Source organism: Odontesthes bonariensis, chromosome 10 (assembly GCF_027942865.1).
Source record: "Odontesthes bonariensis isolate fOdoBon6 chromosome 10, fOdoBon6.hap1, whole genome shotgun sequence".
NCBI classification, from domain to species: Eukaryota; Metazoa; Chordata; class Actinopteri; order Atheriniformes; family Atherinopsidae; genus Odontesthes; species Odontesthes bonariensis.
The window spans coordinates 19,494,190-19,519,181 of record NC_134515.1 but is presented as its reverse complement, the minus strand read 5'-3'; the positions used below and the strand labels follow the sequence as shown (position 1 = coordinate 19,519,181).

Sequence of the window (24,992 nt, the reverse complement as noted above, 5' to 3'; positions counted from 1 at the left end):
GCTGTTAAGAGAAAGGTCCATCAGCTATGAAGCATTGTAAAAGAAATTGTATCAGATCAGTGTCTTTGAATTATCATGTGATTCCCTGTGGGGATGTTCTTTTTGCCTGAAATATAATCATTTGTCAAATACCATATCATAATATGAATATCATATGTGAATCCCTGTATGGACGTTTCTTTTTTGGTGAGATATCATACTTGGGTATCTAAACTCCAGTCTTCTTGTTTTACTATTGCCGTATTACACTTAAATAAACAAGCACAGAGAGGTGGATGCTGTCAGTCAAACTGGAGAGAATCGCTTTTACAATAAATGTAACTTTATTGACAGTAAAAAGTTTTGAAAATATCAAGGGGCACGCATTTGTAACTGCAAGAACATCTTGGAAAGCAACATGACTTTTGGAACTAATGAGGCAGTTGTACATATTGAACTTTGAGGTAAAGTGTTCTGTCATTTTACATCATTCACAAAATATTTTAGAACAATGAGTCCACACAAGGAGACAAAACCCATGCCTCATTTTCACTTCGTAGAATAACTTCACATTTCAAAAATAATTCACAATTCGGGTGAAAGCAGAAAATGATGAGCACACATGCTATACTCCATTCACACACACACACACACACACACACACACACACACACACACACACACACACACACACACACACACACACACACACACGCACAGACAGCTCTCTATTTATTAAACCCAAGTGCATTTTTTTTCCCCCAAACTGTTTCAAGTACATTTTTCTTGCTATTAAAGGAAACCAAGTTAAACTATGAAGCAGCAAACCCACAATAACAAGTAAGAATACTGTGTTTGGTCTCATTCGTGTTCCAAATATTAACATTATCAAATAACTCACCATACTATAGCAATAAGGTATTTGGGTGCTATAAAGAAGCAGGAGGTAACATTTCATGGATTTGAGGAATATGCTGGATAAGATTTGGAATATAGCTGATTAAATACACCAAGGCTGAAACAAACAACACTAAATAGATAATCGCGAGTGATAACTAAACAGATCCAAACTGATTTGTTGATAATTCATTTTTAAATAATTTCCTAACCCACTTACATTGTGGAAATAGTTCAAAATCTCCCACTAAGCGCAATACCACAAAAGAATGGTTTTAGTTGAACTAACATTTATATTTCTGTCACACACTGCAGCGAACTCGAGTGCAGACGGCAGAACCAGTGCAACATTGTGGGAAACTATTGAAAAACAGAGTGGTGATGCAGATCAGACGATCAGTGTGTCTATTATGCCATCTATCAGTGCAGTAGAACAATCACAGAAATCAACTTTATAAAGCCATGAAGTGCTTCAGCAAAGGGATTCATATATAAGCAGGGAACCTAAAAGTACAATCCTGCAGAGAGGTATAGCACCCTGGGCCGATTCAGAGAAACTCTTACATACGACATGGCTCATGGTCTGATCTGCACCAGTATTCTAAGAGTCACTTTAAAATCCAAAGCACATTTTGAGATCTGAGCCCGAAACTCCCATTTCACCCTCATTTCCCCCGCGATTTTGCTTTGTCCTGAATATTCCTTCCTCAGACTTGACTTCACACACTGCTAAAACCATGCTGTAAACAATGTTTTCCAACAGCAGATTGCTGCTGTAGACGTTAAGGCAATCCATGTCCGTGCTTTGTCTGTGACAAAAGCTCCTTCCACACCCAGAGGCACAAAGCTCTCAGTGCATATTAAGCTTACATGACACACCACAAAAAAATACCCTCCTCAGCCACAAAAGCAAAGCTCTCAGTGCACACTAAGCAAAACATAATCTTTAAAAATTCACATGCTTTCAATAACTGCATGTGAACCAGACTTCCTAAACATGGGAACTACTCAAAAATCACTTTGGGAAAGATGGCTAGGATAGCTAGTCAAAATTTTTAAGCACCAGTTCTCCCCAAGATGAAATTCCCAAAGAAGGCACTTTTAAAGCAAAATCTAGTTTTGCCATAGGATTTGAAATGGGAGTGAAATCAAAATGTAATTTACCTCCACTAAACTTTAACTGGTGCAATGGAAAGATTTTCCCCTAACGTCTGCTTTAGCATAATATATATTTTAACAGTAAAATAATTTTTTTTTTTTTTTCTCTAGGGATTCAAAGCAAATGATCTGGTGCAGAACAAACGTAAGCCCACAATTTTGGAGAGCAACAGTTGCCTCAAGTCATGCAACCATGATCTCCCATACTCAGCCCACCTGGTGCTCTCCACGGCTGATGTGAGATGAGAACTCGTAGCGGTCCTGGCTGGGGTGGCCACAGATGTTGCATTCGAATGGTTGGCGGAAACCGTGACAGCCCATGTGGATAGTGAACATGACATGGTCCTGAAATATGATGCGACAGTGTCGGCAGTAGAAGGAGCGCACTGGCCTGCCAGCCCTGTCTAACACCTGCAAAGTGTCCCTGGATGAAGCGGGTGAGCCAGGACTCCTTTTTACCACAGTGGGGGGCACTGAACCCCCTCTCTCCCATTCTGCATCCAAGTCTTTGGCCTGGCTGGGACTGGAGATGGGATGGCTGCGGGGCAGTGCTGGGGTTTGATAGTGGAGGTGGTGGTTGTTGGAGGTACTTGTGGGGGCTGTAGCCCTTGTGCTCTGCTCTTCTGCTGTGCTCTCTGTGTCCGTAGAGTCGGGACAGCCATTGGGTGAGGTGGTGTGGCTATTTACTGAGGGTTGGTCACCACGGCCTTCACCCGACTCCCGCCTGTGGAGGCCGAGAGACATTGCTGCCAGCCCACCTGCACTATGGGCTCGTAGGCCCTGAGGAGTCATGTTGCTGTTGATGGAGCCCACAGCCGTGCGGAGCTCTGCCACAAAGCCAGGATGGAGCTGAGACAGTGAGGGTGACTCGGAGTTTTCGCTTTTACCTCTGATTGAATGGAGGTGTGAACCAGCCACCCCTGCCGAGCGCCCAGCAGAATGAGAGCTCATGTGGTCTCCATCCTTCTCAGAGCCAGAGGACAGTTCATAAGGTGCTTCAGGTGGATCAAGGTGCATGTGCTTTTCACCTACGAAGACATGTCACCCATTAATAACAATTAAGATAGAATATCCCAGAGAGTGATAACATTGGATAAATGTCATGGTTCGGCATCGACCCAGTGTCTTCAAAGTAGCAGAAACATATTGGCTAACATGCTTGGGACGACAGTTGATGAAGTTCTCACTTTACTCGTCCTTAATCAAGCTCACAGTATATCATTCTTATTAGAAAAAACAAAACAGATATTAAATAGTCATGGGTCATAAATTAATCCCATACTACACTCACACAAAAAATTAATAACATTATATCTGAAAAAGTAAAAAAGACTCACCTAAAAACTTCTGTGGCGTTGACCTCTTGCGTTTGGTTATGCTAACAGACAATCTATCCACAGACCAGATTTTCTCACTGGATGGCCGCAGTGCGGGTTTAATAACCGTCTTCATATTCGCTGACTCTTCACCTACACCTGTTACACATCAGTATCGTGAGATTCACTTGATTTATATGTTAGCGCATGAACTTCTGAGTTTGGTGTGTCTGTGATATGTTACCCTGTGCTGTTTGCGAGTTGACTGCGGTCTGGGGGTCCAGAGTCTTCAGATAGCTATGGCAGCGCTCCAGATGTTCCTCTAGCGTGTGTTGTTGTTTGTAGCTGCGACTACAGTAGCTGCACTTGTGAGGTTTACCCACTGTCTGAGAAGAACCTGAAATTTTGAGAAAAACATTTAGTCAGTGTCTTTGAGAATAGATGGAAAAGTGTCCTCTATCTGATGGACACTGCTGATGAACAGATGTTGTTTATTTGTTTATAGGAGGGGATTTTTCTTTCAGAAAAAGATCACAACATATTATCAGCTAGGTTTGAGATAATGGATTTCCCCCTAGTTTGGGAATTCCTGAGACTAACATGTTGCTTGACAGTGATGAAAGAAAAAAACGTCTAACACCTTACCGCAACGTTCCACCTTACTGAGCTTTCGGAAAGACTGACATCATTTCGCTGAAATCCAGTCCGCAATGATCTTTTCTTTGAAAATGAACCTATGAGACCTGAAGACATCCACCAAGACCTACTGTATCAAGACTATAGGTGAACACCTGCTCACATATGGGTGCTCACAAATTGAAAACACACCAACAGGATTTCCTGTTTGTACAAACAGCTAAATGTCATATTTTGTCATGTTTTTTACCGAAAATTCTCATAATGAAGACCCACTTCCTCTGAGCTTCAGAGAAAGAGTAAATGGACCATTCTAATGACTCCCTATCTCACCTCTGTTTCAAACATTACAGGCCGTGACAACATGGATTTTTTTCTACACAAATCCCTGCATTAAAAAAAAATCTCTCCGTGAAATGTGTTTTATCTTTTAGGTGATGCTGCAAAGTCCAGATAACAATGAGCTCAGGGGTGATTCTGGGCTGCTATCTGCCAGTGTCAGCTGACACAAGAGCATGTGTCAGCTCCAGAATTTTTGAATGGGGGATGTAGCATCTGAGTATCAAGATGCTTAAAAGCAAGGTTCATATTTAGCCAGATGAAACACAAAGCGTGTGGCTCAAGAAGTAGGCAGAATAGTTTTGCTGTCTGGGAGCTCACTGATTTACCTGCATGTGTGCGTAGATGTCCAGCCAGGGCATCTCTCCGGCGGCAAGCATAATTACAAATGGGACATTTGAAAGGCTTCTCTCCTGAATGCAACTTGATATGGCGCAGCAAGTTCCCCTTCTGGGTGAAGGAGGCTCCACACTGGTTACACTGAAATGGACGCTCACCTACAAACACGTGGATTGACAGAGAGAAATCATGAGTTTGACTTTTAACAACTCATATCTAAGGTGTTGATATCTCTTTTAATCATGAGCGCTGCTTTTGCTGGCTTGTTCTTACCCGTGTGGCTACGCTTGTGGACCATCAGCACATTGGGTCCAATGCAGATCATTCCACAAACCTCACACCGCAGCTTCCCATTGGGCAGCCGGATAGGTTCGGTGGAATTAGGAGCAGAGGTGGAATTAGGAGCAGTCATCTCATTGTAAATACTCGTTCTGTCTCTTCCAGACCCAGCAAATTCTGCACCCCCTTCTACCATTGGGTCCCCTCTATCATCCTTCCTGCTGTCGGTCCTCACTGGCTCTTTGTTCTCTGGCCGTGCAGCACCTGATGAGTCATCATCACTGCACAGCTCAACCTTGATGGAGTTTGCTTTGTGGATCGGAAATAAAGTAAAACACATTTAATTCCATACATGATACGAACAGAATATTCTACAAGACCATATGGCGACAGTGCAACAAACAAATAACAGCTAACCACTAAGGGAGCGATGTGGTGAGGACTGCTGACTGTTTGGAGATCTTGTAGAAGGGCCCTGCAACCCGCCATAAAAGTCCTGTTCAGCTGATGACTCTCCTCCATTACCTGAAACACAAATATGTCCATGTTATTAAAGTAAACATTAAAGTCTGGAAATAGTACACACAACAGTTGTCTTCTCTTTATATATATAAACGTACCCTGTGCATATGAACGCCCATTGCAGTCATCAGCATTCATTCTCTCACCAGATGCCTGTAGAAATAAAATTCAAAGACGGATTACAAATATTATTTGAGTTCCTTTCATGATCATTCATAAATGTTGAAAAAGCCCATTTTACGAAATAGAAAGATATATACCTTTTAAACTATTCTTAAAAAATATATACTTATCGGCCGGAGGTCGCAACAAGGCTAGAGCACAGATAGCTTTATGCTTCAGTTCCAAGTGTCTAAGTTTACTTCACAGTATAAAAGTAATCAAGAAGACCTGGGTTTTTCCCGGCTGTTTCTACTGTAGATTCTTCTCCACCTTTTCAGTAAATGAAAGCGAGCCTTCACATTTATAGAAAACTAATGGCCAAGGGTGTTGAAGGAGGAGTTAAATCTTCAGTGGGTAGACAAAATAGCTGTAATATCATTAAGTATATAGTTTGCGAGTGCAGCACAATCCCAAAGTATGCCCTCATACTCTGGCTTTTAATATATTATATTATATTACATTACATTACATTATATTATATTATATTATAATATATTATATTATATTATATTATATTATATTATATTATATTATTTTATATTATATTATATTATATTATATTATATTATATTATATTATATCATATCATATCATATTATATTATATTATATTATATCATAATCAGCATAATCTTATTCTATTCATTCATTGCTTGCTCATGTTTTGCTGCTGTTTTATCATTTATTACTATTTTTCTTTCTGTTCATATGCTATATACCCCTAATTGCCTTATCATTACTGGAAAAGAAAATGTATTGTTGGTTACATAAAACAGTTATTCAACAGCAGACAAAGTGAGATGTGTAGACACACCAAGACCAGACTACACTATCTTTGCTGACTTAAGATGATTTTGGATGTAGCCGACAATATGTTTTCTTAGTAGCCTATAAAGCCAGACGGAGCTTCATCGCCAAGAGCAGCAATCTATAAAGATGTACAAGGCAACACCTTTTGCTCAAATGGATGACAACAGTGGACACTGGAGACTTTGGAGCGAGCGGGGGGCGGAGACAATACATCTCAGGGAAAATTAATATCCAGGCATTGGCCGTGCATGGGGAGCAACAGGCGCTGATGAAGCCCGGCGATAAAAAAAAAAAAAGAATAATAATAAGGGACGCGCACCAGCGGCAACCCTTTTTGTCCCCAGAGGTCCGATTGTACATTAAAATCATATATATTTCCAAATAAATATAATGCCTATCCTCACATCCGTGGCTACTAGTTTTAACTGCACGCTGGATTTGGTCCGCTATGACAGCAATCAGCTCACTGACGGTCCAGACAGTGGCGAGACGCGGCGGCAATTTGTTGCAGGAGTTGCGATTGTCCGAATTGTCCGCATGAACGCAGCTGACATCCAACACTGAGCGCGTCAAACTGGCCTGCGCTGTACAATGTTTCTCACGAGCCGTTGCTATGGCACCCGACCACACGACAAATGGCATTCACCGTGCCAACTATTCAAAAACATGCCGTACCTCCAAATCAATAGCAATGGATGGTCTTACCAAGTGCCGCAGTGAAGTCCACAAGCCTCCTCCTTACCTGGCGACCGATCGGTGCTTTCCTTTTTAATTGTCTGGGTGGCTGTTTGTTTTCCCAAGCGACGACAGCATCTCCGGGATTTTTTTTCCTTTTTTTCCTTTTTTTTCTTTTTTTTTTTTTTTCTTACCTGGGAATCCCAAAGAACTTCCGGGCCCATGCTGGGATACAGACCGAACAATTGCACAACAGAACTCTTGATCTAGTGATTGTCGAATGCATCGATGTATGACAAGTGGCAAAAAATGTGGTGAGGCCAAGGCCTTAAGAAGGATAAACACTTCACAGAACACTGCAAAATGCGGCGAAATGATATTTATTTGGACATATACTGACCGTAACTCGGCCAGTGGGGCTGCAAGGTTTCGCATATAAATGCTTTTATATTTGTCTACATGGAAACACTCATATATAGGCTTGACATCTACAGCTATACAGATATAGGGCCTAACATCAAGCGAGCAGTTATCAAAAGCAGCTTAAATGTTGTGATGAAATGGTTTATTCTAACGCTACATTTTTTGTCACCACAAGGTGGCAGCCAACTGCTGTTTGAAACAATCAGCTGTGCAAAGATTGAACAAAAACAAGTGTGTTAATGGGTGCTCATGTAAACACAGCAAAGATCTGGGTGCAGGTGATTCATTATTGTCCCTCAAACAATATGAAATCATTACTTTAAAACAATGCAGATCAGTCAGTAGGGAACACAGAGCCACTTCTACTTAAATCGACGGGGTCTGTGCCACCGCAGCAGGACCTCATAAGCCTCCTGGACCTTCATGAACATTGCCTCGGCATCGTTGCTTGGGTTGTGGTCTGGATGCCATGTCTTGGCCAACTCCCGGTAGCTTTGAGTTATCTCTTCAAGAGAGGCCTCAGCCTCCAGGGACAATACCTGCAGCGTAAACACATCCAGATGCACAGGTTGTAGCGACTATAGTGTCCTTAACAGTACAGCACACTTGCTGTTTTAGCTCTTCACTCATAGCTTGCTTACCTGCAGTGCTTCTTTTTCTCTCTCAGTGTAGTCTTTCAGCAATATTTCCAGCACCCTCTTCCAAGCCTTCTCCTGATAGCCCCCTCCAGTAAGTGCACACAGGATCCGATATGGCATCAAAAGAATGTACTCAAACACACCTCTGAGCCAAGGCAGAAACCAGAAAATATCCAGGAGTGCTGCTATACAGTCAGACAGGTAGTAAAGTGTGGCTGTGGTGTTGTGAAAAATACAGTAACCTAGTGGAGCAGAGAAGGCCAGCAAGGCTAGACTGAGCCTGTAAAGCCGTGGACCTGAATGAAAAGTGGGGGAAATGCAACCATAGTGAAGCTTCAAACTCAGACAGAAATCATTCAATCGAGGTGTAAAGAGAATCATCTGATGATATTTGTAATTCACCTAATTTCCGTGTGCTGCCTGGTGAGCGTGGAGGTTTGAGTCTGCGGTGCTGTGAAGCGGTGACACTAGCAGCCAAGCTTATGGGAAGAGGCGACAGGCTGCTGCCATAGAATATCGGTGACGTTATGAGACAAGCAGTCAATGTTTTTTTGAGATCTGAGGTCTGTTGGCCAACGTTGGACACCAGATGTACCCCTGCACCCACACTTAAAGGCAGAACAATCAAGTAGAAGAAACTGAGGGAGTTAAGTCCTATAAGAGCCACGGTGCCAAAGTAGATCCCAACACACACCTGTCCAGCAAATCTCACAGGGCTAACAGGTGGGGGGGACATGTTGTGGGCTCTTTTTCTTTCTTTTTCTACATCTTGATTAGCCTCACTGACATATTTAGGAATATGCAGGAACTCTCTGACCCAGCCAAACCCAAATCCTCCCAGAGTTAGCATCCATAGTAGAGCATGGCTGTCTCTTCCTAAGTAGAGGTGGTGAAGGCCCAAAGGTCCACCTACTGCCCACAGGACGTAGGCTGCAAATACTCGTTTTACCATCCCGTGGTCTCAGTGGATCAGCGAGCTGTCATCCTTAAAAATACCTGCAGTGGGGTAACACAAAAAAATGAGCAATACTTCCAAAATGAAATGTCCGAGACTTTATTTGGTTAGAATTGTAGAATTTATACTCCGTCATTACTTTCTCATCTTACGTTCATTTGAAAAATGTTTTAATTTAATGAATTCGTGTCTCATCTTTTAATCCCATGTGATAACACCCCTTACTGAATATACAACATAACATTTCATTACTAGACTATGCAATGCTGCGTGCCACCTCTGTGATTTGTCAACTGCTCTTATCATTTTGGCCAGACACTCAAAGGGATTTTCAGTCTCTGCCATCCACTCCTGTGGTTAAATAATATATTATATAAGAGGGATTTGTTTTAGCTTATGATCAGTATTATCATTTTTGACTGGACTCGTTCCCAAAAACAGAGTTTTTTTTTGACAGGAATCCTATCACATATGGTCTTCTCAACCAAACTGAGTTAGATGGCACCAAACTAACCAAACTAACCAAGGACGGAGGTCATTTGACATATTTATACATTCAATATTTGGCTTTGTGTAATAAAAACAGAGCTACTTACTCAGTCCTTTATTTCAAATCCTTATCCCGAGAAATCCTTTCTAGTGCACTACGCAGTTGAGGTCGGTTCATGTTGCAACAGTTGGACTTTGGATCATGACAATGAAATTACTCAGCCTTCTCAATACACAATGTGCATCGTCATCAGCCCTTGATCTTCTAAACGGATACAGTGAGGAAAACGTCTCTAAGGGATATTTGTGACAACCAAGATGCTGAAGTAAATGCTATTAAGAGTAAAGGAAGTTTGTTCTGTAAAGCTTTTAAGGAAGAATAGTTTGCTAACACAGTGATATGCATACATTAAGACACTCGAAACTTGATTTAAGTACTTTAACTTTGTACTTATTTTGAGCAGACATAAAAATCTCAAAAAAATAACCCCCAGTCAAATACAGATTGAACAGGTAAACTCTTTACATGCAATAAGTGAAAGTTCAGTGTAAAACATTTCTTAAGAAGAAAGTCCAGCTACCAACCTAGGTAAATAACTCAAGATAGTCTCCAAGATGGTCTTAAAGTATCAAATGTGCAGACTGACTATTGGTATGTGATATTGGCTCGTTATTACTATCGCATTGTTATGTCAGTAACATTCCTGAAGCTATTTGTAAGCAAATGTTGAGCATTTCTAATGACTCCAACACCTCAGTGGCTCATCATAAACACATATAAAACAAAGCAAAAATCTAGTCGAGTAAAAAGTCTAGAAGGTTCCCTTCTAACTGTGGTGGTGTTTAGAATAAAGTAGCACAAAAGTTATTCAGGTACTTTACTGCAGCATAATTAAAAGTGATTACCCCCCAGTTGTCTGAAGGCACAAGTTAAAAAAAAAAAAAAAAATTATAAATGTCACTTTACCAAAAAGTGTACACGTAATTTCCATTATTCAGGAATAGAAAATAAAAAAGACATTAAGAAAGACATGTCTTAAGAGAAACGCTTGACTTTAATTATGATTGACAGCTATCTTGAGCGCTCTGTGAGCTCCCTCCTTCAGTTAAGCCCCGCCCCTTGACGACCCCCTCTTGTCTGGTTTTCATCAGCGTAGCAGCAGGTTAGCCGTTTAAACTCAACCCTGCTAGCGAAGGCTGATATCCACGGCTGGAGTGAGAAGATGCGCCGTCTTTTACATTTTTAAACAACCCTCCGCTCTCCGCCCTTTAAGGCTGCGGATAGTGGTATGGTTTCGGAGAATGGAAACAGACGACGTGTCGGTTAGAGAGCAACTTTTTCACAACCGCGTCCGGGAGACCATAGTAAGTAACCCTGGGCTAATGCAGCAGTTGGTTGAAAGATGTATGGGGGTCGCCCCAAACAATATGCATGCTGCTCAATCCCGTGAAAGCAAGTATTTTAACGATTTGTTGCCCCCCCTCTGTCGTTGTAAACTTTCACATTTCAGTACCGAGCCATGTCTGTGACGGTACCTGATTGAGATGAGTTTTTATCTTTCTTTTGATTTAGCTTGCTCTCAGTTCGTGGTGCTCAAACGCAGCGGGCTACCTAGAGTCTTTTTTTGTCCTGTTTGAGTAAACCGTAAATTCTGCATTTGACCAGACCAGTTTGATTCTGTGTCTGACTCAGTTTTGTGTAAAAACCGCAGTCCATGTTGAACTTCAGACTTGACAGAATGACCTGATCTGTTACAGCAAGGCAGAGAATACTGACCTTTAACCCTTAAAAAGCACACTCTGATCTAACGGACAGTTGCTTTCCCGTTATTGAAGGTATTGCTGATATGGTTTATCTTAAAAGACAGTGACAAACTGCTGGATATTTTATCATCAGTGGAGACTTACAATTTTGCTTGTTCGCTTAACTCAAAGCTCAACTTTTGAGCCTAAACTGCAGTTGTACTGTGAAGGGGGGTTTAGTCAAATCTGTGCAGCTACAGAAAAAAAAAAAAAAAAAAATTTAAAACATGATATTGAAATTGGTTGCCCTAGTCAACCAAAAGACCCTTTTCAGAGCAGCCCTGTTCGTGTCGCAGCATCGAAATTCATCAAAGACTCAGATTTTGTATTAGAAATCGTTTGTGCGATCAGTAAATCAGTAAATCTGAAAGGTTTTTCTTATTTGGCCGCCTTCACAAGTTACCATGTGAAACATGAATAGGATTCACGTGAAAACGACAAAACAGTGCTTATTGTAGGAGGCTTTTCATTTTTATTTTTAAAGTTATGTTGTTACTAAGACATTTAACTTTACATGACCAACTCGATCAAGTGCCTGTATGTATTCCCATATCTTTAGATTGACAATGACTCTTTCACCTTAAGACCTAATGCTATTATCAGCCACAAGTGTTCAACTTTACGGTGCTCCCTCTCAGACCGGTGAGCTGTCCAATGCGTAATTGCGTGAATCAGACTGAAGAGGTACAATCTGGCTTGTAATCAGATGAAAAGTCAGTATCAATGACTTTATGGTAGTGCATTAGTGCACATGGTGTGCGTAACGTGTACATCTGTGAATGCACCATGCCTGCTGCATGATGTATACAGATTTTTTTTATCCTCAACATATGCCAGATGATGTCGTTTACAGGGAGGGCTTTGCTTATTTCAGCAAGATGTTCAATTTCTTTCCTCACGTTACAGGAGCTCGTTTTAGGATAAAAGGCAAGCTGCTTGCTTTGTCTTGGCACCCGCACACTGATCAAACTTGGCATTTTAAAACATTTGAAAACCGTTTCGATAACTGCGTTGTGCTTTGAACACATTCTCGGAAGCTGAATAGTCTCAGGCGGAAATGGAGAGTTCCAGAGGGCACACAGTATGTGGGTCACTTACAAATAAGCCGTGGCAAGCTAAACAAATGAAACGTCTCTTAAAAACTTGTTTTGAAAGCATGCATCGAGTTTGTCATTTAATGAACATTTGGTGTTCTTGTTGGTGGCAGATATTGATGTTTTGCTGCGCAGCATAAGGATCTCGTTCTTGCCCTGCAAAGCTTTGATAATTGATGATCTTTGATAATCTTTTCATATGTCGTTCCACGATGGTGGAATGACCTACCAAGCGCTACCAGAACAGGGGCGTCCCTGAATATCCTCAAGAAACTCTTGAAGACCCAGCTTTTCAGAGAGCATCTCCTATCCTGGCACTTACCCTGTACTTCCCTACCCCCTCTACTGCACTTTATCTTTCTGTACCTCCCTCTATGCCTGCACTCTATCGCTACACTGTCACCCCTGCCACCTCTGACAGTCTGACTAGTGGTTTCCTTCTATGTAGCTTATTGTTAGCTTTGATGTTAGCTGTAATTTTATATATATTTTTTCAATTGTAATAACTGACCACCAGTCATATTATTTAGGACGAGTGTTCGCTGTTAACAGTCAGGGCTCAATCAGTTGGAGCGATCTTGAAAATTTTTGCAGATGTTCTTTCATAATTGATTAATCCCACTCTTATTTTTTTAATCTAGGTCCCTTAAGAAAACGATCTGTGGAAATACTGAAAGTTTAAAACATTTAAACGGAGGTTTAAATTTAACAAAAGCCCATGTGACCCATGTTGCAAAGGCAGGCCCTCATCACCGAGTGCTCTGAAGACACAGTATTGATTGCTGCAGAACAACAATAATAGTAACGATTTAACAGTGAAATGTGTGCATTTTTGAGCACAGGTGAGTGGTGAAGTTCAAACTTTCACTACTGTCAGAAAAAAAGTAAGTTTCACCTTTTAGCAAGAAGCTTCAGTTTGATGCCAACTTCCTATAAGTGAACAATAACTCTTTACAACTTCTGATCAGATTAAACTGATGTTGCCTCATCCGATCCGAGGAAATGATACAAGTTAACATTTGGATAATAATGCATAAAATGGCCTTGTGTGTTTATCTGGTGTTTAGCAAACTGGGTCCCAGCCCCCCCCCCCCCCAAAAGAAAAATTAGAATAAAAACTGTGGGAAGTATTGATTGTTGCCAAATGTCTGTCATCGCTGTTTCTGATCTGTTATAGCTTGCAGGATCTGGCAAATGCATGCAGGATTTACATCATCGAAGGGATCTAAGTGAGATGTTGTTTAACTGTAGAGTGGGGAATACACACCCACAGCCTGCAGCGTGAGCCTTGCGGGATCAGAAGGGATCAATCTCGGGCAGAATGAAAGGTCACATTAGGATCTCGCAGTGGAGAAATGGGAGACTCAGCATCAGCATGCACTCAGACGTTACCTTAAGAAATGTGTGAATGTGCACCGTGTTATTTCTAAAAGACACGGTTAAGGCATATGGGGGGGGGGGGGTGTGATCTAATATGTTGTGTTTGGATCAAAGGTTAAATGAATAACAACTTATTTGAGCATAGTTACATTGGTCGTCTTCATATATCAGTTACACCTGATAGGTGGGAGAAGAAGGGAAAAAACTTGTTTTGCGACGAAGGCCCATCGTTCCCTGCTTGAAAGAGACCAATGTCAAGCATTACTTGATTAGATTTTGATTAAATTTGTGAAATATGGGAACAATATCTTGCCGTTGCGTTTTTGTGAATATGATTTGATGTGATTCATTCTAAAAGCCAAATGCAGCCGCTGAGAGAACAGACAGCGGGGTTCTGTTGACTTGTAAAACTTCGCTTTGCTTTACTCTATACTATACTCGTCTTAACTGTTGATTGTAGTGCAGCGTTTCCCATACATACCGCATGCAAGAGTAGCTGCTGTGTACAGTGTGAGTGCATAGAAAAAGGACAACGAGATCTCTCAGCAGTACAACTTAATCTCCTGAGGCTGAGGGAGGACTGATAACTACAGTACTTTCAGCTCCTAAGATGTGGGGTGGAGTGGAATTACAAGAATTTAAAGGCCGATGATAAGTTTGAAATGTTTTACATGTTTCACTTTTGAAGAAAGGCTGGATCATCACTATATTGAAGGGGAAACAAACTACATCAGATGACACATCCCAGTGCAGTATATTGCACAGTATATAGGATAGTGTTATACATCGCAGGGCGCCATGCTTTTCCAAAGTCTGCTGATGCCAAGAGGCTACGAGCGAGGCCAGGTTGTTCTTTGTTTATCTAAGGTAACTACAAGATTGGGAAAGTAGTTACATAAGTACAACATGTACAAGTAACTCTCACAGATCTCACATGGCTCTGCATTGGGACTTTGTATTCAACACAGACATAGCCCTCCTGCCTGCTGAAAACCCCTAAACTCTCCTCTCAGTGACCTGCTCTGTGCTGCAAGCCCCTGATCACCACCACAAGAGGCACGTGTTCTCACAAATGTGGACTAAATGGTGTTATTCTGCCCCTCCACTCATTTCTCACCCAATACCCATCTTGTGTTCCCTGTTTGTTTTCCTATTGTTGGATTAGCCATAGCGAGCCTCTTGCCAAATTACACTGCAAATTTGAAAAATTTTGCTGAGCTGATTAGTTGTTGTATACAGTCCTTTGTTGTTGGCATGATGGTGCTTGTATGCTACTATTGATCATTCCTGCTAGCGCTGTAAAATTGCTGCATGTTTTTGAAACTGATGAAGTTTGATTCTAAATGTTAAAATGAGATGCAGAATGCAGTCTTCTTGTGAGGTTTTAATTTGTTTTCCATTTAAATTTTTCTGGTGCCAAGTCAGGGATATTGTGCTTGCCAAAGAACACCATGAAGCAAAAACACTCTCCAAAACGCAGCTCTGACAGCCACACAAATCGTACCGTATGTTCAAGTGATTAAAAATCCCTGTTTTTAATTGAGTTTTCAACTTGGTATTTTGGAAGTCATCGTGGACACTTCCCTTTTCCTTGTTATTAGTGGTGCATGTGAAGGATTAAACTTTTGTTACTAAACTTTAATGGAAGTCTGGTTTGGACATTTCGACAGCTTGTCGCCTTTTTCCGGAGATCCCGTTTTTGTTTGTTACTGTTGTTGACTCGGGGACTCGCGTCTAGATCCCGCTGTACGTACTGGCCTCCGTTAGAAATGTTTTTACTGCCGCTTCTCACGTGGTAGCATGAGTTTAATCATCATTTACTGCAGCTCCGTGCACAGGTGAAACCCACTTGATGTGAAATTTCTTCCAGTTTGGCTCCCATGTAGAAGGAAATTGCCTGGGATTTCTTTGCTTTCAAAGGCAGTGGCTATTTGCATTGTTCAAAGCAATTGTAACGTGTAATTGTACACGTTGAACCAATGTTCCTTCTAATAGTCTTACAATTTATTAAAGCTGCAGTCTGCAACTCTTTTTCAAGCATAATGCCTGGAACTGTCCGGGGATTCTGAAAGTAGTACATTAAATACCCCAATACAAAAAAAAAAGAGTTCTCTAGGTCCCCTATATGTCCCGCTAGGTCCCTCCAAAGCCAGCAGGTTTGTTTACAAAATTGCAGACCGGACCGGTAAAAGGTAACCAATCAGGTTTACGAGCTGGGCTCTGTTGCCTGTCAATCACCGATTGTGCACGCGCGATACAAGGTAGGCTCGTCCCCACGCTTATTTATCTGGACTATTGAACTTCATTACGGCTTGTCTACTTACTGTGTCTTCCATGATCGCAAATGACAGGTGAGTTGATGAATGAGGAGTCGTGTAGGCGCATCTGGCGTGCACGTCTACGTGCACGAGTTCTCATGTGTTTTGAAGGGGCGGGACAGGAAGTTGAATAACTTTTTATTTTTCGGTTAAAAAATAAGCATTTCTTGCATTTTGCGACTACGGAGGTCACCATTTTCAACTTCAAACGTTCTGATAGATCATGTAAACTCTTAAAATGCCAAAAAGTAGGACTTTACGTATGACAACAACAAATCCTGCAGACTGCAGCTTTAACAAGGCCGATGATAACAGGCTGAGCCAACCTGCTGCGGTGCATTTGAGTATACGCTTGAGTGTGTGTGTGTGTGCGTGTGTGTGTGTGTGTGTGAGTAGTGTCTGTTGCAGGTGTCCGCCCTCTGCTGGAGGGACTGGATTGCGGTTTATCTTGGAAAATGTGGAAAATATTACCCATCAAAACTACATGGTTGTTTTCACAGCTTGTATTAAGTTTTCATTGTTCTCAAAGAGGTTTAGTTTGAGTCTTGGCGTTAAATCCGTGAGTATGTTTCCAGACAACAGATTGCTGGCTGAGTATACGTTTAACCCAAATTTGAACGAATCTAATGCCAGCATATGACCTTTACAGGCCAGTGTATGGGGGGGCTATTACTCACTGGTATTAACCCCTCTCTCTCTCTTTGACTCTCCTTAATCCATTTCAGTCTCACACCATGACCCCATTCTCTTTGTTCGAATGAGTTGTAATCTTTGGACTCCATCTGCCTCGATGCCTGAGGCAAAACAGTGAATTTTCTTTGGCTTTTGTAACTCTGTCTCTTGTTTTCATTTCTTTCCCTGCTGTCTTTTGCGTCCTCTGGTTTCTGAAACAAACTAGATAAATGTGTTGTGCATTGGCAGCATTTGACTGGACAGATTGTTGACAATGTTGCATGTTCTTTATTACGTTAAGCTGCTTGAAGAAGTGAAACACGCTCTATTATCGGTCATACTCGTCCAAAATTCCTTTGTTTGTCTTTTGCAGATCTGTGTACTGCTGTTCACGTGCCTTTATATGGTGTGCTACCTCATTCTTACCCACTTCAAGAAGGCTGCAGAGTTTGTCACAGGTGAGTAAAGTTTCTGGATATGGATAGATGCCTGATATAATTTGTCCACTTTAAGAAAGCTATCAATCAAAAGGCTTAAAGAGAATTGCCTTGAGGGAAACCAGCAATGTTGACAAGCATATTGATTACGTTGGTCCTTTGGAATTTCTTTCCACCAAGTACGTTGGCAACACCTCTCACGCAAACACAGTTCCTGTTCAGAGGCTCCCTGTTCTGAAAACTAATTTTTCTCCTTCTTCTTTTTCTCTGCCCTTTATTTATTCGTCATCACGTTTTTGGGCAGATATCTTTTATATTTGCACGCATCCTCATGTAGAGTTTGCGCATTTGCTGGAGGGCATTTTTCAGCCAGAGACTCTAGACCTTCCGGTCATTTAATTCTTAATCTTGGGGACTTCTAGATTAGCTTTTCATGCTCTGTAACTCCAAATAGTTTGTAATAATTTCAGAATGAGGGAGAGCTTTCTCTTGGGTCAAGCCTCTTCCTCCTCAGAAGGAGAAGATCTGGCTAAAGTGTCTTCTGGTTGGTCGAATTCCTGGTTGTTCGCCGAGGGGGTGGGCGGATAAGGAAAGGGTAGTAACTTGTGAATCTACCCTTTTTAGTGATGGAGCAGTCTCAACTTGTTCATAAAACTGTTGTCCATGAAGTGGAGCAAACGACTCCAAACCTTTTGTCTTGTCTTGCTGGCCTGGAAAAACAAACCACATCCACAAGTACAAGATTGCTGAGTCTTTGGGGAGGCTGAAAAATGGTCAACTTGACCTCACAATTGAAAACACATTTTCCTGAAGACATCTCTGCAGCAAAATCAAACGACTGCTCTCTGAAAAGCTTCCTGCGACGCGATAACGTCTGCTTTTAAAATGTTCACGATGGATGACTCCCACGTGCATGCACTGCCTGAAACAAAATCACTGTGAAGTGCGAGAAAAGAAAAAAAAAAGTCTCATGAGCAATAGTTTGAGACTAATCATGCATATATCTCCTTTTTTTTTTTTTTTTTTTTTATTTTTTTTTTTTTTAGCTTTTGGTGATGTATCGGGTGATGGTACTTCATTTTAAAACTGCAGATAAGCCAGAAGACACGGAAAAGCATGCCATATTTAAAAACAGAAAAAAACAAAAAAACTTTGGAGTCTACCAGCAGCCATTATGTGCTGGTCTGCTGTGGGATGGGGCTGACTGTTGTATAACTTGTCCAAGTAATTCTATTTGAAGCAGATGTAGGTTTTTGGTTTTTTTTATTGTTGTTTTTTTTTTGTTTTTGGTATGGTAGCAACATGATCTGTATTAGCTCACCTCTGTAGAAGTTTGTGCTTCAACAACAGAAGCTCAGTTGTGCCCTGCAGCCAGAAAACTGTTGCGCAATTTAACTGTAAAGAGTTGTTTGTGACACCAAGTAACCAATAGCTGCTTCTTGCTCCTCAGACTATAGTTTGTGATTGAACGGCTGTCACAAGTTGTACATTGGAAGACATGATAACAAGAGTAGCAATTTGTCCATTTGAGTTGTATTGTATGTTTAGCATGTTGAATGATGCAAAGCTGTTTTTGAACCTGGATTGTTTGAGTTCTGGTCTTTCTTTGCAGTCTCCTACTCGTGTAATTTGGTTTAGCAAGAGTTTTGGTCTAGCATGAACAAAATGTTCCAAGTGTGCTTGTCCCTTACTCACGCCCCCCTCACTGAGCCCTGGGAGATGTTTACTCTCATGTAGACTACCTCCTCCACATTAAAGGCTCTCCCCTATGTGCCTACAGTGTGTGTATAAAATCTAGGTCCTCCAGGCAAATTTGACCCATCTGCTAACAACACTTTGAACATCAGATTACACACATGTGAAAGCACATTTTCAGTTTTGTCATAAAAGTAATTGACTTGTGTTTCTTGTAATTTGCAGATGACATTGAAGATGCCACTGTCAACAAAATTGCGTAAGTGAAAACTTGTGATTAACAAGACAACAGCAACCTGCTCTTGCTCACTTAAAGTGCCACTGTGAATGATTGCACTGTGACATTTTTAATGGCAATTTGTTAATAGATTTATCGCCCTCTCGTGTGTGTGTGTGTGTGTGTGTGTGTGTGTGTGTGTGTTTGCTTGTTTATACGGTGTTTAGCTGGGATTGTCCGACCTCAGTGTCACTTTGTACTTTGTTCCTTCACGCTGGCACTGTTATTCCTGGCTGCGTCAGCGTTTCACCTTGGCTGATATGCTAAGCTAAGGCTAAACACAAAGACACATGTGACTTTACTCAAAGGTTGCCTTTTTCTTTCTCCCAGGCTGTGGTTGTGTACATTCACCCTGTCTGTTGCAGTGTGTGCTGTGCTGCTTCTTCCCATCTCCATTCTGTCCAATGAGGTGCTGCTCACCTTCCCACAGAGCTACTACATGCAGTGGCTCAATGGATCTCTTATACACGGTATATCAGCGCCATACAGTTAGAAATAATGACTACTACTGTTGGGGTGATGAACTGAAAATCAATATGGCACAGGCCTGTGTCCAAACAGATAATTATTATGGATGGGATAGATTTGACCTTGCAGAGTAAATAGCTGGGCTTTAAAAATTGGTCCAGCTGTTTATCAACTCCTTCTGTTTTACAGACAGCAAACAACATATACTGTACTTTGTAGGGCTAAATGGTTATGATGCAAGTCAGGCTTGTAGTTATTGTTTTATGTAGGGAGCCATTATGAGGGTAGTCTCTATTTTTCACATTATTTACATTCCTTTTTAATTGTTGCACATTGTGCATGTGAATGTACAGCAGTCCTTGCCCTTGTGCACTGTTTGTCAGAACTCTGCCTCACAGTGGCTGATAGTGGTACTGCCACAATTCTTTGTTGCAGTTCTTACACTAATGAATGCTTGTGCTGAGGAAATAACATTTCTAAAATTGGTCTTCCTCCCCTTTTAGGCTTGTGGAATGTAGTCTTTCTCTTCTCCAATTTATCCCTGGTCTTCCTCATGCCTTTTGCCTATTTCTTCACTGAGTCTGAGGGATTTGCAGGGTCCAAAAAGGTACCGGTATTCACATCGTCTTACAAATAAAAGCTCTAGATTTAAAGTCCCTTTTAATGAAAGCTTAACTACAAGACAACAACTCCACTTGAGCTGATCACCAAACATCCTTTATGGTTGTGTAGGGCGTAATGGCTCGAGTGTACGAAGCAGTTGTGCTGCTGTTGCTGCTTGCTCTGCTTGTGCTGGGCATTGTGTGGGTTGCATCAGCCCTCCTCCATGACAACATAGCCCGAAAGAGCCTCTATGGTGAGTCACTCTCATTAGATCCATAAATTCTTATAGATTTGTCAAGTAGCTAAGCAAATTTCCATATTGTTGCTTTTATTGCCTTTCTGTGAATTGCAGACCTGTGGGAGTATTACCTTCCATACCTGTACTCGGGGATCTCTCTGTTTGGAGTGCTGCTGCTCTTATGTTCGTAGATCTCCATCACAATTATGAGAATTGTTCACACTGTGTTGCATGACTCTTGCAGGTCATCTTGTATGTGCTTTTCTCTCCCCAGTGTGCACCCCCTTTGGGTTGTCTCGAATGTTCAGTGTTACAGGCAGCCTGCTGGTCAAACCGCGGGTGAGTCACAGACTGACTAGAAGTCTAGAATTAAAGGGGAATAAAAACAAACTTGCATTACTGTTTACAGCTCCACCTCACACCAGGAAACGTGACCCCCCCCTCCAAAAAAAAGCACATTTAAAACCGATATTATATGTATTCACTGTAACCCAGCGCAGTGTTGATGCACTCACAGCTTTAAAACAAGGATGGGTTAAAATGGCTCCAAAGTAGTATGTCGTTGGGTTTTTGAGACATTGTCTAAATTAGGAAATACAGCTAAAGACAGAAATGCTGTTACTTTGTCACAGTAAAGTACAACTTAAGATAAAGAACATCTGTCAGATTGAGTGTCAATACGTCAGCCCAGTTGTTTATATATAGTATATTTCACTCACTAATTGCTTCTGTCCTGTTTAGCTGCTGGAGGATGTTGAAGACACGCTGAGCTGTGCCCTGTTTGAGGAAGACTCGCTCTCCAGGAAACTCAACTGTAAGTTTGTGACCATGATCACTCTCCTTTGCCATTTTCTAATCATTCATTCTAAAGATGACTGACTGCTTGTCTCGCTTGTATGTCTGAGGTGGAGGTGGCAGTACGTCATGCTGGGTCAAGTTGAACATGGAGGCCATGAGAAAAGAGTACCAAACAGTCCGGAGCAAGCGTGTGGCCCTGGGTATGATTGATGAGGAAGCTGCTCTCTGCAGTGATGAACACTGCATAGTCTTTTGTTGATGTGCACTCATTTTTTGTTGTTGTTTTTTCCCCCCTATGTATTCCCTTACAGAGATGCGTAGGAAAGCGTCCCCATGGCAGCGAAACTTGGGCTATCCACTAGCAATGCTTATCCTTCTTGCACTGACGGTAAGTATAATTATGACTACATTCACAAATTGTGCTTTAACTTTTCATTTAGTAACCCACCTGCTTGTGTATTTGCTGCTTGTGTCTTCAGGTGATGTGTGTATTGCTGGTCTGTTTCAATGTGTTGGAGTTGCTGCTGGATGAGACGGCTATGCCCAGAGGAATGGAGGTGGGGGTTCTGTTTGGAAGACATTGCGAACATGTTCGAAACCTGGTCATCACCTGGTGATTGTTCTTTTTGTGTTGTAGGATCCTCACCTGGGGATGGCCTCCTTTTCCATGTTTGGCTCACTGGGTGCTGCGGTTCAAGTTGTCCTCATCCTGTATCCTTTCATTCCAGTAACGAGCTTGAAGTGCAGTCCCCCACCAATGCCGACCGCGCCAAACTTCTATTGTTAAAGAAAGTGATTCAGATGCTTACAAATATTTAATAGGCCTTCCTTTGGTCATTCTCCATCTAGCCACCAAAATCCGTGACATTGGACTTGGTTATCGAGTTGGTTTTGCGATTCTTATCAATTCCTGTGGATTGACTGTACGCACATAGAATTAACAAAGCATTTCCATTTGGCTCTGACTCAGCTTATAACATACTGCCCTCGATATTTGAATAATTCTGTAGTGTTCACATATAACACGCTCCCATATACTCGCTAAGTATTGTTTACTACCCATGTTACTCCTCTTTCCATTGTTGTCCTCAAAATAAATTTCAGCTATCTAATGGTGTCCTCAGTCGTGGGTTTCTATAGTTCTCCTCTCTTCTGTAGCCTCCTGCCTCGTTCAAAAGACACCAACCTCACACAGGTATTTTGCCATAAGCTGCAGCATGTATTTTCTCTCATAATGGCTGTTATTAAAGCTTCTTTTCCTATTGAAATACAACCACAACATACAACGTAGCCTATATTGCCATCCTCTGGCGACTCTCCACAGAAACCCGGCTAGTAAGACACAACTCAAACTGGTGATGTGTTTACTCTTAATCTGCTTTTCTTTCAGATCATCGCAAACTGTGTTTCGCTGCTAATCCTGAGCTCTGCACTGCCAGTCTTTTCACGCACACTCGGTAAGGGCGCAGCCTATATGAACATGGAGAATTTATTAAAGACCACGCCCATATATCGACTCGGATCAAATTCTCAGCATGTTTCCAGTATGTACTGTGTTCACGGTGGATTCTAGAAATTAGGAAGTGCCATTTTAAAAAGAGAGAAAGTTGTCTTTTGAATATCTGGTTAATGCACACTGTTTTCTCTAAATGTAAAACATTTAAGACTGTAGTAAGCAGATAAAATGAAAGGCTCTTTATAGATGTGTGTTATTTTAAGAGAATATTCGCTACTTACCAGCTCGCTCTAGCCCCAACTTGCAGTATCCTACGGTCAGGCCAGCCATGCCACTGTTGTGGCAGTCATCACTGTCATTCATCTGCCTCAACAATAAGCCTCATGCTCCAGACAGAATAACTCCCTCATCTTGGACTGCACCTGGTAACTGTGGTCTTTGTTCTGCTCTGCAGCCTCAGTGAGCTTGGCTTAGCAGCACCTCAAACTGTTGTCCACTTGCTGCAGGCTCTGGTTGAAGTGGCTTGCCAGCTTCAGTCAAAGATTAGGCTAGCTCGTTGGCAGCGACTGAACATTCAGAATAAAATGCACGGACATACCACTATAAAACTACAACAAGTGTAGAACAAGTACAACATCTTGTTAGTCTTCTTAACTCATTTTGATGCTGCATAGTTTTTACGAACTGCAAAAATATTTAAGTGACTGACTAAATGAATTGTAATAGTAATGATGTATAGTACAACATATATCTATTGCTATGTATTGATTTGGATTTTGAACATGACAAAACTGCTAAATCATCAATGTAGTTGTATTTTTATTACTGACCACAGGAGGGCAGGTTAATGTCACGAATGCCATCCCCACAGCTCCAGCCTGATTTGTGCTGTTCTTTTGTAAGTGCTACATTTTCTTTAACTTCTGCTTCATTCTCTCAGGAATCACCAGCTTCGATTTACTAGGAGACTTTGGTCGGTATAACTGGCTCGGGAACTTCTACATCGTCTTCCTTTATAACATGCTGTTTGCTGGCCTCACCTCTGCTTCCCTGATAAAGACAGTCACCTGGGCAGTACAGAGAGAGCTCATTCGTGCCTTTGGTCAGTCTACTTCCATTTTGAATCTTCAAGCTAACAGTACTTTATATGTACATATTTTGAACTGTCTGTGGGACTCTGTTATGCTGAAATTCATAGCACTTTGATAGCTATGCCTTAAGTTCCCCCACCTTTGGCCTCATTTCCCGACGGGCTGGTCTCTCTTCCTCAGATAGAAAGAATACAATTCTTTCAGGAAATTGTAAAGGGACAAGAGGAGAGTCGGGTCCCCTTGGGGACCTTCAGGCACACCGCCCTAGACCCCTCACGGCACACACACCCTCTAAACCTCCACCCAACACAAACAAGCGCTCGGAGCATGGGCACGCCAAACGCACACATGCACACAATCCCCTTCCTCACAGTACAGATAGCATCTCTGCACCATGGCAGCTCTCCTGCACTTTCCCATTGCCTCCCAACTTACTTTTGTTTAGTGATTGATGGACTTTTATATAATATAAATCAGCGTTTTCCCCTTGCTTAAGGGTGTTCTAGTTTGTCATTATGCTTGATGTTAACGTTAGTATTTGTTTTCTCTCTTTTCTTGCAGGACTTCACCGGCTACCTTTAACTGTGTCACGGTCCACCGTCCCCTTCAGACTTCTTCTGGCTAGTGGACTCTCTAAAATCCATTGACCTCTTTCCTCCTCATCACTGCCTTTTCCCAACTCTTACAATCTGAGCCACTTCAGATGCGCACCTGTTGGATTAAAGGCATTGGTGGTTCAGTCCCATGGCTGGTTGGTGCATGGGTCTGGTGTTTCTGAGCCAAGTGACAGGTGAAGGCGACAAGTCTGTCTGTTGGAGCAAAGCTCGATGCGTTTTTTTTTTTTTTTGTTTTTTTTTTAATAATCAGCGTATCAGGGTCCAAGTTTGTACTGCTATATGACTGCAGAGTCATCATGGGTATGACTGGAACATGGGGTAAAGGGATATATAAGCCATTTTGGCAGTGCTGCCATAGTGAACAACACAGCAACCCCCAGCATGTCGGATGCCTTATAAAAAGAGGACCTTTGGACAGCAGTTTTTGTG

The 24,992-nt window shown here is 41.7% G+C and overlaps 3 protein-coding genes across 5 annotated transcripts; 1 reads left to right on the top strand and 2 right to left on the bottom strand.

Moving 5' to 3' along the window:
- Nucleotides 1-334: 334 nt before the first annotated feature.
- Nucleotides 335-7,632, bottom strand: ikzf4 (IKAROS family zinc finger 4). 2 transcript variants are annotated; one of them, XM_075476758.1, is made up of 8 exons: nucleotides 7,142-7,632; nucleotides 5,564-5,618; nucleotides 5,361-5,468; nucleotides 4,938-5,252; nucleotides 4,655-4,822; nucleotides 3,595-3,747; nucleotides 3,372-3,509; nucleotides 335-3,062 (listed from the first exon to the last, which is right to left on the bottom strand). In XM_075476758.1, exons 2-8 carry the CDS (start codon nucleotides 5,601-5,603, stop codon nucleotides 2,242-2,244), a joined length of 1,743 nt encoding a protein of 580 aa, XP_075332873.1. In that variant the 5' UTR covers nucleotides 5,604-5,618; nucleotides 7,142-7,632; the 3' UTR covers nucleotides 335-2,241. The 2 variants fall into 2 exon arrangements, with proteins under 2 accessions (XP_075332873.1, XP_075332874.1); XM_075476759.1 differs by lacking the exon at nucleotides 7,142-7,632 and having other exon boundaries at nucleotides 5,564-6,054.
- Nucleotides 7,633-7,896: 264 nt separating this feature from the next.
- On the bottom strand, nucleotides 7,897-9,124 carry dnajc22 (DnaJ (Hsp40) homolog, subfamily C, member 22). The gene is made up of 3 exons (XM_075475664.1): nucleotides 8,575-9,124; nucleotides 8,176-8,468; nucleotides 7,897-8,073 (listed from the first exon to the last, which is right to left on the bottom strand). Exons 1-3 carry the CDS (start codon nucleotides 9,122-9,124, stop codon nucleotides 7,897-7,899), a joined length of 1,020 nt encoding a protein of 339 aa, XP_075331779.1.
- Nucleotides 9,125-10,771: 1,647 nt separating this feature from the next.
- lmbr1l (limb development membrane protein 1-like) lies at nucleotides 10,772-24,796 on the top strand. 2 transcript variants are annotated; one of them, XM_075476755.1, is made up of 17 exons: nucleotides 10,772-10,981; nucleotides 17,257-17,341; nucleotides 19,241-19,274; nucleotides 19,623-19,762; nucleotides 20,264-20,367; nucleotides 20,493-20,616; nucleotides 20,716-20,784; nucleotides 20,876-20,940; nucleotides 21,343-21,415; nucleotides 21,507-21,599; nucleotides 21,711-21,787; nucleotides 21,879-21,956; nucleotides 22,037-22,110; nucleotides 22,504-22,594; nucleotides 22,790-22,856; nucleotides 23,796-23,957; nucleotides 24,508-24,796. In XM_075476755.1, the coding sequence occupies exons 1-17, from the start codon at nucleotides 10,919-10,921 to the stop codon at nucleotides 24,591-24,593; spliced, it is 1,485 nt and encodes a 494-aa protein (XP_075332870.1). In that variant the 5' UTR covers nucleotides 10,772-10,918; the 3' UTR covers nucleotides 24,594-24,796. The 2 variants fall into 2 exon arrangements, with proteins under 2 accessions (XP_075332870.1, XP_075332871.1); XM_075476756.1 differs by lacking the exons at nucleotides 10,772-10,981; nucleotides 19,623-19,762 and having other exon boundaries at nucleotides 17,262-17,341.
- The last annotated feature ends 196 nt before the right edge of the window (nucleotides 24,797-24,992 follow it).

What these genes read in the sequence shown, in the direction of transcription:
- ikzf4 (XM_075476758.1), bottom strand. Translation starts at nt 5,603, where the DNA reads ATGAATGCTGATGACTGCAATGGGCGTTCATATGCACAGG. An exon ending in ACCACATCGCTCCCTTAGTG is followed by an intron (nt 5,253 to 5,360) that starts GTTAGCTGTTAT and finishes CGATCCACAAAG; the next exon opens with CAAACTCCATCAAGGTTGAG. An exon ending in CCACAAGCGTAGCCACACGG is followed by an intron (nt 4,823 to 4,937) that starts GTAAGAACAAGC and finishes ACGTGTTTGTAG; the next exon opens with GTGAGCGTCCATTTCAGTGT.
- dnajc22 (XM_075475664.1), bottom strand. Translation starts at nt 9,124, where the DNA reads ATGGTAAAACGAGTATTTGCAGCCTACGTCCTGTGGGCAGTAGGTGGA. An exon ending in AGGCAGCACACGGAAATTAG is followed by an intron (nt 8,469 to 8,574) that starts GTGAATTACAAA and finishes CTTTTCATTCAG; the next exon opens with GTCCACGGCTTTACAGGCTC. An exon ending in GAGAAAAAGAAGCACTGCAG is followed by an intron (nt 8,074 to 8,175) that starts GTAAGCAAGCTA and finishes TTTACGCTGCAG; the next exon opens with GTATTGTCCCTGGAGGCTGA.
- lmbr1l (XM_075476755.1), top strand. Translation starts at nt 10,919, where the DNA reads ATGGAAACAGACGACGTGTCGGTTAGAGAGCAACTTTTTCACAACCGC. An exon ending in TGGAGTGCTGCTGCTCTTAT is followed by an intron (nt 20,785 to 20,875) that starts GTTCGTAGATCT and finishes TTCTCTCCCCAG; the next exon opens with TGTGCACCCCCTTTGGGTTG. An exon ending in AGTCTTTTCACGCACACTCG is followed by an intron (nt 22,857 to 23,795) that starts GTAAGGGCGCAG and finishes TCATTCTCTCAG; the next exon opens with GAATCACCAGCTTCGATTTA.